We start from the raw sequence: 15,911 nt of genomic DNA, 5'->3' as shown, positions 1-15,911 counted from the left end.
CAAAATATTTGACTTTTTCTCATAAATAAAAGCATGTTGATAAACTCTACATGTCCGGCCCTTGATGTGATCCTCACTTCCCAGTGTGGCCCTCTGGGAAACTGAGTTTGACGCACCTGATCTATGATAAGAAGCACTGACGCTGTTCTGGCGGATTGTAATGGAACAACAATTTACACTTGGTGTTGTGCTATCCTGTCATTGTCACCCAGCGTTACTGTGTACTCTACACTGAGGCATATGTCGTTAGCTAAATACAGCCAGGTGTAACGTCAAGTGGAAAAACGGTTTTCTGTAACGTGAAGGATAGCTAATTTGTTGGCTGAACCGACCATTAGCTAACCGTTAACGTTATTCCTCACAGTTAGCTAAGCTAACCTGTTGACAGCGAACTAGTTATTTACTTCCACTGCAAATTGAATACAGAATATATCAGCTAACTAAAGCTATGTATCTAAGGTTATAGCTACATGTCGTATATCATGAGGAGTAGAAAAAGGAACCAGCGTCTCTCCGGAGACGTGTGGGCAGTTTGTACTGGAGGCAAAGCTAACGGTTAGCCTAACGTTCATTTTGGAACCCTTCAAAACGCGTGTCCACATCCACACGACAGCTCTGAATGTAAAGAGCGTAACCATTAAAAACATTTTCTAACCCGGCTGCTTCCAAATGAACCGACAACATTTAACAAGAGAGATTTACTTTGCAGAAGTTCAATTTGCCTCTTCAGTGCCTCCCTCTCCTCCATGTTTACAACTGAATCGTTTGGTCATCAAACTACGATGAAAATGTGCGCTTTCGGATGACGTGTTTTATACAGACCAATCACAGAACGAGGTCTGCGATGACTAGAGGTTACAAAAAAACCCTGAGTCTTGTCTTATAGGTCAGAATTACGTTTGAGTAGGCTCGTTCGAGATGAACTGCGCCTCGCCTGCAAAGCGGACGAGAGCAGGCGGCAGCACCCGGGGGCGGTGACAAAAGTCCGCCCTCAAGTCGGACAGTTTTCCAGCTGATTCCAGCAGCCTTCAGGCTGAACAGGAAGTGACATAAACACTGTGGTCCGATTCCGATTTAATAAAATGTTATCAGACCCATATATCAGCTTGTACACAGTCTCCAGTTGATTTTATTATGACAGATTAGCTGTCAAAATGCTCTACATGTGATCTGTTGCTGATTTTAATTAATAACAGACTGTAGATGATACGTAATCTGAAGAGATTTAGTCTCTCTGACTTCTAAACATAACTATCAGCCTCACAACAGGTGTTCTGTACAGAATAAGCCTTTAAATGAGACAAATAGCCGTTAAAATTCCTCCGATTCAAAATCAATAAAACGTTTATATAATACGTCGTCATGTTAAGTCGATTCTGAACCAATCAGCTGAGAGGCCGGCGTTTCCCAGCATGCCCTGGGTCCGCCTGCGTCCGCCTGGCTCTTGCAGTTGGTGAAAAGCAACTGCGCTACCTGCGTCTCAAAACTGCGGCCGCCTTGGTCTCGTGAGATTATCGTTGCCCACGTGTGCATGACGTCAGAGCAAGTCGGGATCAAGTCGGACAAGAATCTAACTAGCATGAATTGGGCGGCGATCGCCGGTGATCGATTCTGCGCAGATCTGGCTCATCTCGAACGAGCCTAGTGTCATGTGGTATATGCAGTAACATTTTTTATTTTATTTGACAGTATTAATTGGTAGGCTTTTATAGACACTCAAGGTGTTGAATATTAGTTTAACAAATAAGACATTTTGAATTTTTTTTTTTTCAATTAGGACCATGCTTATTGACACATTAACTGGTTTCAGGCTACAGGTCGTTTCTAAATGTATTTTTTTCGGATGACTGTTTTTATTTATTTTTTATTTTACATTTTTATTCATCACAAAGTCAATTGTCTGTCAATCAAGGCAAGTCACTTCTTTGCCAGAAAACGGTTCCAGTAAAAACTGTTTAAAAAATTAATTTTAGTAATTGGGTCAACTGTTCTACAGAAGACAATTTGCTGGTGTGTATTTGTTTATTTTTTAAATATTGTACGCACAACAAATAAACTAATTCTCCTCCACTCTGTATGTTGGGGTCAGGCAGATATCACAGAGAAAAATATAAAACCTCAGCACCTAAACTATCTGCATGGATATATACCACGAAGTGTTAGGTAAGTAAGAAACCTTTACATCGATACGCTAGCTTTTTGTACTTATATAACAGGATTTACGTGACTAAACCTTCTTGCTGGATGCCTGTAAGACAGTACGGAGGGCCTAATTAAACCATTACATAGCAAACGACCTGCTGCTGGATGTCAACTGATTTGAAAACAACAAACTTCGTCACTTTAAAATATTCCTAACATTTAGCTAATGACCCGTTTTGAAAAAGTACGTTATTGGCAGCCATAGATAAATACGTATATATATATATATATATATATATATATATATATATATATATATATATATATATATATATATATATATATATATATGATTGGGAGCAAGCCAAACATTTCTAAAGTAATTTCTATTGGAAGAGCAAGCAACGCCAGTGACGCCGCTGTGAAGAGAAATGAAAGGGGAAGTAAAACTTAACGCAGCTGGTTTGGACATAAGCCCAGAAGAGCGAAGATTAAACAGAAAGCAAACTTTAAACTTGCTACACAACTGAAGGCAAGGCTAACTTTGTCACGAATGTTTGAGAGTGTATTGGGAAACAACCCGAACTATTGTCGGTTAAGGTTGTTCCAATTACGTTACTTTCAACGTTTGTTATGATTTCGACGATTATAACGACAGTTAGCTAATGTTAGCTAGTTCAGTGCTGTAGCTAGTTAGCGGGCTAGCTTGAGTGTTGTCTGCAAAATTAATAATAGTCTTATTGTTATTGTAGTAACACTTACGTGTGTGTGTGTGTGTGTGTGTGTGTGTGTGTGTGTGTGTGTGTGTGTGTGTGTGTGTGTGTGTGTGTGTGTGTGTGTGTGTGTGTACAGTATTCTGCTCAGCAACATGACGTCAACAAAAAACCTGTACTTCATCATAACAAGAAAACCTGAATTCCCGGGACACATCAGTGCTGGCCGCATATGCTACATCAGTGAGTACAGGCACGGGTCATTACTCAAAACAAGATCAAGATCTCGTTCGCCCATAAAGTTGCCCGTCTTAGTCATGGGCTCACTTTCAACAATAGATTATGACCTAGAGGTGAGTAGCATGGAAGAGCTGAGTGCAGAGGAAGCAGAGTTGTTGCTAGCCCTGTCTGAGGATGCGGAGAGGCTGAAGTGGTTCAACAAGAGAGATGCTCTTCAAACAGCAAAAGGACTCACTTTGGGTTCTGAAGTGACTGTGGAAGAAAGAGGATGGAAGCTTCGAGGCATCCTTCGCTACATTGGAAGACTTACAGAGCCAACGTATTCTGCTCCCTTATCAGGAACGTTCTTCGGCATTGAACTGCAGGTGAGACTTTAACCCTTGTGTGGTCCTTTAGGTCCTTGTGACCCAAAGGACAAAACAAGGGTTAATACAGCACCTTAGTGCTTGTTTGTACAACATTTTGGCCAGCTTAAACTGTGTTTAAATGTGCTCTAGAAACAAACTTTCTTACTTACTTTACAAGAGACAGGGTTTAGTGAGCAATTCTCAACAAAATAAACGAAGTACATAACCCTTGTGTTGTCCTTTGGGTCCCGGTGACCCGAAGGACAACACATGGGTTAAAAGTGTTGGTGAAACTAAAATCCGAAAAATACATTTTATTTACTGCTTTCCCCTTACTGGTATCTGTCCATGCTCATAGCTTTTGCTCCGGTTTTGAGGTATGCATCTCTGATATTGCCTACACAGTGGAGGTGAATGGAATTGAGTTTGTGGTGTCCACAGAAATTAAAACATACAGTTACATTTGGTGTTTCTTCTTCTGCCACAAGGGAGAAGACAAAAGGAAGGTGAAGACGGATGGGTCCTACCAAAATAAAACCTCCTGTAAAAAAGATTGTGACATTTTTGTCCCATTCTCCAGAGTCAGGCCTGTGGTGCCCAGCTCCTTGTCACCCTCCATGCCTGCGCAATCCCAAACAGAAGAGCTCAATCCTGGAGATAGAGTCACTTACTTTGTCAATGATACATGTCGGCATGGAATGGTTGTGGATGTGGATGTGTTGCTAAATGTTGTCCGGATCTCTACTGTAAGTAATATATGCATGAAAAAAATCCAAATATATAAATATTATTATTGTAATTAGTATCACAAAATGAAATGGGGTGTTTCGCTCCTTTAAATTATGTTTTAAAATGCACCCAGTGCTTGGTGCGCTACTCCTTTGGTAAATAAAACATACCAGTCATGTGTACTAATTCCTAATATTTGACCAATTGTGTTTGCTGTTGTTATTTTAATGAGAAAATGACTTTATTAAAAAGGTCTTAAAAGTATTCAAATGTAAATGAATTAATCTGGCATCCTGGCATTGTTCAAACAACATATTCTGTGACTCAGACTTTGTCTTTTTTCACAGTTGCTCTTTCTGGCATCCTTTGTATAAGGCGATGCTTATAATTCTCATATCTGCACATACTACTTGTTTGGGATTAGCCATCCAACGCCATGTTGTCGCAGTTTATATGCTTCTGCTCATCTTTGAGTTCTCTTATACCACCAAACCTTACGATTTGAAATTAGTCACTTCCTTCAGTACATAGTTAGCAGTACATTTATAATTTGTCTTTGTTCGTGTTTTCAGGACAAAGATGAGAATGGGAAGAGAGGGGGCGAAGTTGACGTTCCACTGGAGTCGGTTTTTAAGGGGGAGGTGCCTGCAGGTTTGAGCAACTCTTGACATGATGAAGTGTAAAGCTATTACCCGCATTAGTAAGAAATCTAACCCAAATCTATTCCTCACTGTAGAGCCAGAGAGCATGGATGTTGATACACCCCCGGTGGAACCAAACACCGATGATCTGTACTTGGATCTGAGTGTGAACTCTTTGGTGGAGGTGACCTTAGCCAAAGGCAGTTCATATGGAATCATCCGCTGGATCGGCAGTCTGCCTACTCGGCAGGAAACCATGGCTGGACTTGAGCTGGTAAGATATACTAACGTGTTACTGTGGAGATTAAAATCTATGGATATGGAAATATTACCTCAGTGGGCTCAGTTTTCTGCGACAGATCATTGTTTATAGATTTTTTTCCTTTCATTTAATCTTATATGTAATGACATTTTTCCATCTTTGTATATCTGTCTCCAGGAGGACGACAGTGGAGTGAGTGATGGTACCTTTAAAAGTCAGCGTTTCTTCAGTTGTCCCCCCAAAAGGGCTCTGTTTGTGAAGCTTAGCTCCTGCCGTCCTGACCCACGATTTCAGAGCCCATCAGCCAATCACAGCGAAAGGATGCCAAAACCGGAAGACCGAGGTGAGAACAACACAGATCCTCTCCTTCAGTTTAATCTTGAGCATATCCTTCACATTTTTGTTATGTTGTTGTGTGCTGTGTTCTTATAGAGGACAATTCTAAGTCCGTTAATGCCCCCTTGTGGAAACCGTGGTGCTGTAGGCCAGTGGCTCCCAAACGTTTCCATGTCAAGGAACCCTAAACTGACACCCAGTAGACCACAGACCTAGACTGGCTATCACCAGACCAAGCTCAATCTTTTAAGATTGAACATTAGTCTGGGGAGTCTGCTCTGTATTTTTTTACTGCACAAGAGGCGTGATCAACAGGCATAGTTCAAATGACTGTACGCAATTGGGTAGTCCTTCAACCAATCAGACCAAAGATCCGGGTGACATAGCAGTGACAGCGGCATCAACGGGTTGCTGCGCTTCGGTGGCCGCCATGTTGAGTGTAAACAAAAAGCTTCCAGCCGTCGCTTCTCTATCGTCATCGTGTTAAACCCGCCAATAGCGTGCCAGTTGGATAAGCCAGTTTGTGATTGGTCCCCGCAGATTTGTAACGGAAGCTGGATAGATAAACGTACAGGTTTCCAACCTGAGCTGCAGGGAGAAATCAAATCGCTGGCAGATCAGGCTGGGTTTACCCAGTCTACCACGGGCCCCCTCCATTTGATAAGATTTTGTCCCAGGGTCCCCCAGCTGACAGGATTTTTGTTTTATGTTTTATTACAGAAAGTGTATGAGATCTATGCGCAAAATAGTTATACTTTCTATCTTCTGTTACTTATGGATGGCATTATGGTGAAAAATAAAAGTTGCCCCTATTGCTGGGGACCCACTAGAATCCCACTGGGACCTATTTTTTTTATTTGAATATAATGAAATATCTTCAAGAAAAATATGTCAGCTCAGATACATTTTATAAACTGAAATACGAAGAAACATTACTAATAGGGAATAACACCGTATGGCCAAAAGTATGTGAATACCGGCACAGTTGCACATTTACACCCACACGTGAAAGTTGAACGTTTCCTTCCAAAACCAGCAGGGTTGAGGTCAGTCAAATTCCTCCACACCACCCAGCCCCAGACCAAAAATACACTTCCGTGTGTAGACCTAGGTGTTCACAAACGTTTGACAATGCAGTAAATACAGTATTGGATGTTTATAGTTTCTCTAACAACTGTACAAGAGGTGACACTTTAGCAATCATCACCAGCTGCACATGCATATTGTGTTATTTTTTCATTTATTTATTACAGGGACAGTGCATATTAATAAACATTTCTGTCACTATGCCAGAGTTAGCCAGAAGGCTATTTTTTATCTGCAGTCCCCCTAGACAGATGGTAAAAGTCACCCTAAAAGAAAGTCGAATTACATATATGTTATGGTTTTAAGTGTTTACATACATTGTGTGTGTGTGTGTGTGTGTGTGTGTGTGTGTGTGTGTGTGTGTGTGTGTGTGTGTGTGTGTGTGTGTGTGTGTGTGTGTGTGTGTGTGTGTGTGTGTGTGTGTGTGTGTGTGTGTGTGTGTGTGTGTGTGTGTGTGTGTGTGTGTGTGTGTGTGTGTGTGTGTGTGTGTGTGTGTGTTACTTTAGAGAGAGAGGTAGAGCACAGTGCGGGGAAGCTGGAGACTGTTCCTCCAATCAGCACCGAGCAGGTTAACCAGACTTTGCTTGGACGAATGAAGGGGATCCAAGGCCACTGCAACTCCTGCTACATGGATGCTGCCCTCTTCAGGTCAGGATGGGGGAAATATGACAATAAATAATGCACATTTGAAGGTCTTTTTAGGAAGTTCAGCTGGTTTTATCCCATTTACTATACACATGTATGTTACACTCACCTAAAGGATTATTAGGAACACCTGTTAAATTTCTTGTTAATGCAATTATCTAATCAACCAATTACACGGCAGCTGCTTCAATGCATTTAGGGGTGTGGTCCAGGTCTAGACAATCTCCTGAACTCCAAACTGAATGTCAGAATGGGAAAGAAAGGTCATCTAAGCAACTTTGAGCGTGGCATGGTTGTTGGTGCCAGACGGGCTGGTCTGAGTATTCCACAATCTGCTCAGTTACTGGGATATTCACACACAACCATTTCTAGGGTTTACAAAGAATGGTCTGAAAAAGGAAAAACCTCTACTATGCTGCAGTCCTGGGGGGCGAAAATGCCTTGTTGATGCTAGAGGTCCGAGGAGAATGGGCCAACTGATTCCAGCTGATAGAAGATCAACTTTGACTCAAATAACCACTCGTTACAACCGAGGTATGCAGCAAAGCATTTGTGAAGCCACAACACGCACAACGTTGAGGCGGATGGGCTACACCAGCAGAGGACCCCACCGGGTCCCACTCATCTCCACTAAAAATAGGAACATGAGGCTACAATTTGCACAAGCTCACCAAAATTGAACCGTGGAAGACTGCCTGGTCTGATGCTTCTCAATTTCTGTTGAGACATTCAGATGGTAGAGTCAGAATTTGGCGTAAACAGAATGAGAACATGGCTCCGTCATGCCTTGTTACCACTGGGCAGGCTGGTGGTGTAATGGTGTGGGGGGTGCTATCCTATCAATATGGGCCAACATTTCTAGAGAATACTTCCAGCACCTTGTTGAATCAATGTCACAAAGAATTAAGGCAGTTCTGAAGGCGAAATTAGTTCCTAATAATCCTTTAGGTGAGTGTACATTTATTATAGACAACTGTCCAAATCACATCACAGACAGATGTGAATTTCTGTATGTTGTAGAATTCAACGTGCAAAGACTTTACACCTGCGTCCATTGATAGACTGACCATATTTTTTGGACCAGTAACACTACAGACAGTGGGAATACACTCGGACCATTTTTGCATTCAAGGATGCATCGGTGTCAAATGTTTGAGATTCATCTGCTGAACAGTAGCCCAAGCAACTCAAGCATTTTAATCTAAACCGAGTCGGTTTCTTTTTTTAGTCTTCTGGATTTTGTTCACAACCCAGCTCATGAAGGCAGGGTTTTTCTGGCTGTAAATTATACATTTTAAAATGCTGAGTATCCCTGAAATGAATGCTGTATTATTTACTGTACTTAATTACCATTCTCAAGCTAGTTTCAGATCTCGGCAAGTGTATTTTTTTATAGCACTCTGAGAGGAATAGAAACTGGCTGTTGGCAATATATGAAACCAAATGTAAAACTCATTCATTTTGCTGTAACTCTTGTTTCTGCCTGTGCTTTCAGCTTGTTTTCTTGCTCCTCTGTGTTGGACTCCATGCTGTTTAAATCAACAGAACCTCAAGATGCCCCGATTCAGAACACATTGCTCCACGACATTGTTAATCCCCTCCGCAGGTGTGTGCTTTTATGTATTTTGCAAAACACTGAATTCTTTTTGTGGTCATTTTAGGGCCGGGTATCGTTCAAAAAACGTTGACACGGTGACGATAGCAGTTCCTGAACAATTTCCAATACCAGTTTTTTGTTAAAATCCATTTTAACAAAAAGAAGTAAGAACATTACACATTACCGTACAGTTTTTTTTTTTTTTTTTTTTTTTTTTTTACACCAATGTACACTTTTTTTTCAAGACTCTCAAAACCCAACAGCAAACACACGTGAGCCCCGTCTCTGTGTGTGACGTAAAGTCTTTCCTGCATGTTTCTACGACGTGTAGACCGCAAATCATCAGCATTATTAGATTTTGGTAGTAGGGCTGCACAATATATTGTTTTTTTTATCTTCATCACAATAGGCTGCAACATATCGTGATAGACACAAAACAGATTCTTTGTGTTAGTTGAAAGAAAATATCAGTAGAAAACTGCACTTTAAAATGTAATTGTCACTTCTTTTTTAGAAGTGCCTTTTTATATTCATTGTAGTGTTCAATTTGTCCATAAAAGAACGTTGGAAATTATTTCCTTTCATTTGTTTTAAATTGAACAAGCAGTTTGTTGTATTGTAGGAGAATACTGAAAGCAGCAGAACGGAGTACATTTTAATATCTGTTTATTTATCGCGAGTAATATCGTTATCGCGATATTCAACAACATTATCGCATATCGCATATTTTCCTCATATTGAGCAGACTTACTTGGTAGAAGCATGCTGCGTGCTTATTGGCTCACTTACGCTGATGAGTTTTACTCGTCAGTAATTGGAACTGGTATTGAATAACAAGGCATTTTTAAATACGATGAAGTAGAGCTGGGCAATATCGTGATATTAGACTAGATATCGTCTTAGATTTTGGATATCGTAATAGAAGTGTTGTCTTTTCCTGGTTTCCAAGGCTGCATTACAGTAAAGTGATGTCATTTTCTAAACTTAACTGTAACTGTTCTATTATTTGCCTTTACCGACTTAGTCATTATATCCACATTACTGATGATTATTTATCAAAAATCTCATTGTGTAAATGTTTTGTGAAAGCACCAATAGTCAGCACTACAATATCGTTGCGGTATCGAGGTATTTGGTCAAAAATATTGTGATATTTGATTTTCTCCATATCGCCCAGCCCTACTATGAAGGCAGTTCGGTTGGTGCCTGAAAGTATCCAAGTTGGGTGACCAGCCTTATGTAATTTAATAATGCATACATACTCTCATGCATGTTCTTTGCAGTAAGGGCTTTGTGGAAGGGCGGCACATCATGAAGCTCCGGAAACAGCTGCAGAACCACGGCTACAGTCACTCTTTCACCACGGATGAGAAAGGTCAGTTTCATCTGGAATCTTTCAAAAAGCTGATTTGGGTTTTAGCGGGACGGTTGATGTGACTGTTCTCTTTCAGATCCAGAGGAGTTCCTTACTGTCATCATGCACCACATCCTCGCACTGGATCCTCTACTCAAACTGTACAGCTACACCAACGCTGCGTACCTATACTTACCGCATAGCTTGAATACAAGGAACGTTTTAAGGAAGTTCCATTCACGCTGCCCATTTCTCTCCCTCTCCCGTTTAGCTCAGCGGCCGGTAAAGTGCAGGAGAGTTACTGCTATCAGATCTTCCTGGACCAGAACCACAGCCTGGTGCTGCCGACTGTCCAGCAGCTACTGGAGCATTCCTTCCACACAGCAGGACTCAAGCTGGCAGAGGTGAGATCCCGGGGATTTCTGTTACACTCTTCTTATACAGTAATGCCAGTTAACCACATTTGATGTCACAGTTAGCTTTAGTAGTGGCATTAGTCTATATCCACGACGTTCCACTTCCGGAATTGCTCCGGGGACGGATGTCCCTCTTTTGAGCCCGATGTCCGTTTCTTTGTGTTGGCGTTCTAAACTCCGGTGGGTTTCTGAGGACTATGACTAACTGCTCCTCAGATCTCTGCAGGGTAAATCCAGACAGCTAGCTAGACTATCTGTCCAATCTGAGAGTTCTCTGTTGCACGACTAAAACTACTTTTGAACGTACACATTGTACATTGAATGTAGATGATTGTGATTGGTTTAAAGAAATTCCAATAAACCAGAGCACATTTTTCTCCCATCCAGGAATGCTACTTTTTCCTTGCAGGTGTTGCATATTGCAAACTTGTTATCTTTTGCACACACGCTGAAGAATTTCCAAACAGCTGACATGTTGCAGGTTAATTCACGAGGTTCCCTACGCGCAACACATGGCGGAAAAGTTGAGAGAATGGAAAAAGTTGTTTTCTTCATCCTTTTGGTCAGGAAATGTTTTTTTTTTTTTATCTGATGCTTTCCTTTGATCCTCCAGCAGAGGTCTCTGTTGGACAGTTCTCTCAGGCCTGGAATGAGTTGATTTTTGTGTGTTCTGTCTATGCGGTGGGTGAGCTTCTTTTTTTTCCTTCCATTGTCAAATCATTGCAGGTGCCATCCTGCCTCATCCTCCAGATGCCTCGCTTTGGGAAGAAATTCAAGATGTTTGACAAGATCATTCCCTCTCTGGAGCTGGACATCACTGACCTCCTCTCTGAAGGTACTCACACACACACACACACACACACACACACACACACACACACACACACACACACACACACACACACACACACACACACACACACACACACACACTCTCTCTCTCTGGGAATACAACATGTGGTGTTTGTGTGTGTTTCAGGTCCTCAGCAGTGCATGCTGTGTGGAAACTTGGCCCAGATAGAGTGCCCCGACTGTTTCACAGATCCTCTTTTCAGCCGGACGGGATTCAAAATCTTCTGCAAGACGTGTTCATCTCAGGTTTGTATCATTGTCTGGAGACCAGAGTCATTTTTCTCTTTCTTGTGTTTGTCTTTAGCATAACTCCTGGCTCGTTGAGTATTGAGGGTATGGGTTGGCACTTTCACATGTAGTACAACTAGGGCTGCAAATAAAGATTATTTTCATCGTCGATTTAATCTGTCTATTATTTTCTCGATTAATCAATTTAGAAAATGTCAGAAAATGGGGGATCATTGTACCCCAAAGCCCAAGATGACGTCCTCAAATGTCTTGTTTATGTCCACAACTCAAAGATATTAAGTTTACCGTCACAGAGGAGAGAAGGAACTAGAAAATATTCACGTTTAAGAAGCTTGAATTAGACAATCTTTTTTGACTCGAAACAATTAATCGATTATCAAAATAGTTGGCAAATAATTGAATTGATTAATACAGGGGCAAACGCCCCGCAACTTAATGGAACGCACGCAAATAGACAAAACCCAAGCAAATTAAGAAAACATCTTCATCAATTTGACAACACATGTACAGCATTTAGCAAATGCGCTGCAAATACACACAGCACAAGAAAAGCAGTGTGCAGTGCGTTTGCCCCTGTCGGCCACCGTCGAGTAATCTTTGCAGCCGTAAATAGAAGCCACCTCATCACCACTTCACCAGCTCTGGAAAAAAAAAGAAGAAAATATGGCTCAATTCTTTGTGCAGAAAGAAATCTGTTGTTGCAGAAAGTGGTTCCCACCTATTACAGTGTTTTGTTACAGTTTGTGAAAGCACACGAGCACACGCTGACCCAAAATGAAACGTGTCGTTAGACGCGGCCCTAACTGCACGTGTTTTTGTTCCAGGTGCACTCTCATCCTCAGCGCCAGTCCCATCAGCCAGCTGCTCTGGACATCCCCGAGGGTTACTCGGGCCGCGGCACACCTCACTCTCTGATCCGAGACAAGCTGGAGCTGTTCGCTGTGCTCTGCATCGAGACCAGCCACTACGTGTCCTTCATCAAACACGGTCGCAGCAGCCAAGACTGGATCTTCTTTGACAGCATGGCCGACAGAGAAGGTGAGCCGCCTGCTTTTGTATGCGTTAGCTGTGTTCGAAACGGTTTCCCTATCACGTATATAGTGCACTATATAGTGTGTGTTTGCCATTTTGGAGTGGCGTTCAAATTCTCAGTGGTTAATATCATTCACTATTTGTTTTCTTTATTGTCATTGCAATATGAACTTGCGCACAAAAGGCTGCAACATATCACAAAAGATGCTCAGAGATTGTTTGCGTTAGTTGAAAGAAAACATCAGTAGAAAACTGCACTTCACGGTCATTCTTTTTTTCAGTGCTGCCTTTTATATTCAATTCTATGTTCAATACGTTCAGTAAAAGAACGTTGGAAATTATTTTCTTTCATTTGTTTTAAATTCAACAAGCAATTTGTTGTATTTTAGCAGAATACTGAAAGCAGCAGGCCTGAGTCCACTTTAATATCTGTTTATTTATAGAAAGTAATATCGCGATATTCAGCAACGTTATTATATATCACATATTTTCCTCATATCATGCTACTTCATAGTCCACTATAAAATACTTGAATGGACATACGATGTACCCTACATTTTACCCCTGTATACCACAATACAACACCGGTGTGTTTTCCCGGAGGAGAAGAAGAAAAAGCAATAGGACCCGCGAAAACTGAAAAGGAGAAATGGAATAAAAAGTCTAGTATAAGCATTTCCCGTGTTTGACACGTTAGTGGCTTAGCTTTTGAACATTGTTAAACTGTTGTAGCGCTGGGTATCGTTAAAATTATTTATTATTTATTATTATTATTAGATACCAGTTCCTAAACAACACTTTTTTTTTGATACCAATGTTATAAAACAAAAAGAAATGACATTACACAAAAACTTTGTATTTTCGTTTTTCCTCCGCGTCTCTACGACGTGTCACATTAGACAGCCAATCACAAACCTTAATAGATCTTGGTAGAAGCATGCTGCTTGTTTATTGGCTCACTGACGCTGATGTGATGTACTCATTAGGTATTGAATGACAAGGCATTTTCGATACTAGATACTTAAGAGGCAATTCAGTCGGTGGCTAAAAAGTATTGAATTCAGTACCCAGCCCTAGTTGTAGGACGTGTTACGTCTATTTTTGTTTCCGTTTAACAATTCTGCTGGGCGCGTGCCACTTCCATCACACAAATCTCTAGCGTCCAGTGACGCAACAATGTTGAGGACGTTTTTAGTGTAGTGTCTGAAATCTCGTTTGGGCATTCCCTATTTAGTTCACTTTCTTATAAACACTCTGGGTCCTGTCCTGCACCCGGCACAGCGCAGCGCAAAGCCCGATGCAAGTTTCTTTGCTAGTTTAAGACCGACGCAGTTGTCAATTTCCCGTCCAGCGCTCGCGTCATTTAAATGGCAAATGCACCTGCGCCCATCTGTGCACCCATGGGCGTGCTGGTCTTACAGGGAGGTGTGTTCAGGTGCATTCTTGGCGTATTGCTATCTTGAGGCATCAGAAAATGATCGCGCCATTGACCAACAAAAGCCTGGTCTAAAGTCAGTAACGCAGCATTTGATTGTTATATTAACAGCGCATTAGTAAAATATGCCTAGGCTCGTGCACAGCGCGCGCACACTATATGTTTGTTACACACACAGGGAAGCGCAGCAGCACACACACATGCAGAAGATTACAAATGAAAATATTACGATTCCTCCATCATAATAGCAATGTGCCAAGGTCCAAACGCCCCTGGCTTTTAAAGGGAATTGGAGAGGACACTCTGATTGGTTTATTGCATGTTACATCCAAAACACACCTATGATTAATGAAGACACAAAGACTACCCTTATGAACCACGCCCCCGGCCCCTTTTTTTCCGCCATTAAACTAGCAAAAGTGGATTTGTACACGCCTTAAACGCACCTGCGCCAGGCAATTCGAGGCGTGCGCTTAGATTGTTAAAATAGGACCCTCTATATGGAATAGTGAGTGAGTGAGTGAGTGATGGAACGGTTTCGATCACAGCTATTGTCTCATCACATGCACGTTTTACACCTGTACTCAGTGGCTCGGTGGCTGTGTTGTTTTCAGGGGAGAGAGACGGCTTCAACATCCCGGAGGTTCGCGCCTGCCCCGAGGTCGGCACATACCTGGAAATGTCTCCCGCGGAGCTGGCCAATCAGGTTCCTCGAGACATGAAAGGCGTGGCCAAACGTCTCTTTTGTGACGCCTACATGTACCTGTACCAGAGCACCAACATGTGTCTCTATCGCTGAGCGGACGCAGTCCCGCAGATTACTCTTTGCACAAAATGTAAATTGGGGAAAAAAAAAAATAATGTTTTGCCTTTGCTGTCCATGTAATTTTCTTTTGTGGCTTAGTGTGTTTATTCTTTTATGAATGTGTGGAAGTACACGCATGAAGCTTAAAAAATGTGTATATATATAGTTTTTCTGCCCTTGTGTTGGGAAAGTATTATCAGGCTTAAATAATTTATAACAATATTGTTTTACTTTACTTTAAGAAAAAGTACAAACTGAGGTTGCGTGCTCAACCAATTTGCACTATTAAGACAAGAAATTGACAATCACTGACGTGTTAAAGGATAAAAGTTGCACTGTGATATGATATGTAGTTTACTGCTTCCTCTTAGTGTTTGATAATTATCTTTAAAAGTTCTACTTACAATTTTTATACTGAGAGTAAATGAGTGTTGCAGATAAAATAGTAATGATTTCAGAGTGGCCTGTTGTAATAAATTAAACTTAACAGTAATATTATAAATACAATGCTATTAATTTCCTCAGTAAGCATTGTACCTTAATGTTTTTTCTTACTAATAAGGGTTTAGGCTGGACCGGTTGCTTTATATATTTCCGTAGAATTTATTCCTATTATTTTTAAGATTGAATATGAAAATGTTCTTTTGTATCGCTCAGCATCTTAACTGATGTGATGTTTGGGATAAAGTTGGGAAAACTGCACTCAAATGGCTACGTAGAGGTCAAGGCTAAACTTTTCCATTTATGCTGTACGTTTATTGCAACTGGTTCTGATATACAAGAAAATACAATTAGTTATTGTGATAAAAACGTATCCCTAGTCCATCACACATCACGTGTTTTTATTGAAAGAGCAGGTGATACATTTCTATTTATAGATGCATAGCTATTTTTGGTTTGTAGAAAGACCACAAAAAGGCAAAAGCCTAAAAGAATATTTTATGTTCTGATATATAAAGAATCAGCGTTGCTTTATTTATCATTCTCTCAGGAGTCTTTCAGCATGCAACTGTGCCCACTTAAAACCAGG

The 15,911-nt window shown here is 41.1% G+C and overlaps 2 protein-coding genes across 3 annotated transcripts in view; one reads left to right on the top strand and one right to left on the bottom strand.

Annotated features, from left to right (window-relative positions):
* zc3h3 (zinc finger CCCH-type containing 3) overlaps positions 1 to 791 on the bottom strand; it is a 93,937-nt gene extending 93,146 nt beyond the window's left edge. Inside the window, exon 1 of the mRNA XM_028588197.1 lies at positions 703 to 791. Within this exon, the coding sequence (XP_028443998.1) occupies positions 703 to 748 (46 nt within the window). The 5' untranslated portion in view covers positions 749 to 791. The remainder of the gene's footprint in view (positions 1 to 702) is intronic.
* A 1,302-nt stretch (positions 792 to 2,093) lies between these two features.
* Positions 2,094 to 15,711, top strand: cyldl (cylindromatosis (turban tumor syndrome), like). 2 transcript variants are annotated; one of them, XM_028588307.1, is made up of 15 exons: positions 2,094 to 2,163; positions 2,995 to 3,460; positions 3,931 to 4,188; positions 4,744 to 4,822; positions 4,908 to 5,086; positions 5,252 to 5,417; positions 7,003 to 7,144; positions 8,637 to 8,747; positions 10,022 to 10,113; positions 10,190 to 10,253; positions 10,364 to 10,496; positions 11,235 to 11,343; positions 11,488 to 11,606; positions 12,434 to 12,647; positions 14,691 to 15,711. In XM_028588307.1, the coding sequence occupies exons 2-15, from the start codon at positions 3,011 to 3,013 to the stop codon at positions 14,873 to 14,875; spliced, it is 2,301 nt and encodes a 766-aa protein (XP_028444108.1). In that variant the 5' UTR covers positions 2,094 to 2,163; positions 2,995 to 3,010; the 3' UTR covers positions 14,876 to 15,711. The 2 variants fall into 2 exon arrangements, with proteins under 2 accessions (XP_028444108.1, XP_028444107.1); XM_028588306.1 differs by lacking the exon at positions 2,094 to 2,163 and adding an exon at positions 2,507 to 2,674.
* Positions 15,712 to 15,911: the final 200 nt, after the last annotated feature.

The sequence above is a fragment of the Perca flavescens genome, chromosome 9 (assembly GCF_004354835.1).
Source record: "Perca flavescens isolate YP-PL-M2 chromosome 9, PFLA_1.0, whole genome shotgun sequence".
Classification (NCBI taxonomy): domain Eukaryota; kingdom Metazoa; phylum Chordata; class Actinopteri; order Perciformes; family Percidae; genus Perca; species Perca flavescens.
This window is presented reverse-complemented; position numbering and strand designations above follow the sequence as displayed.

What these genes read in the sequence shown, in the direction of transcription:
- cyldl (XM_028588307.1), top strand. Translation starts at nt 3,011, where the DNA reads ATGACGTCAACAAAAAACCTGTACTTCATCATAACAAGAAAACCTGAA. An exon ending in CACTGACCTCCTCTCTGAAG is followed by an intron (nt 11,344 to 11,487) that starts GTACTCACACAC and finishes TGTGTGTTTCAG; the next exon opens with GTCCTCAGCAGTGCATGCTG. An exon ending in CAGCATGGCCGACAGAGAAG is followed by an intron (nt 12,648 to 14,690) that starts GTGAGCCGCCTG and finishes TGTTGTTTTCAG; the next exon opens with GGGAGAGAGACGGCTTCAAC.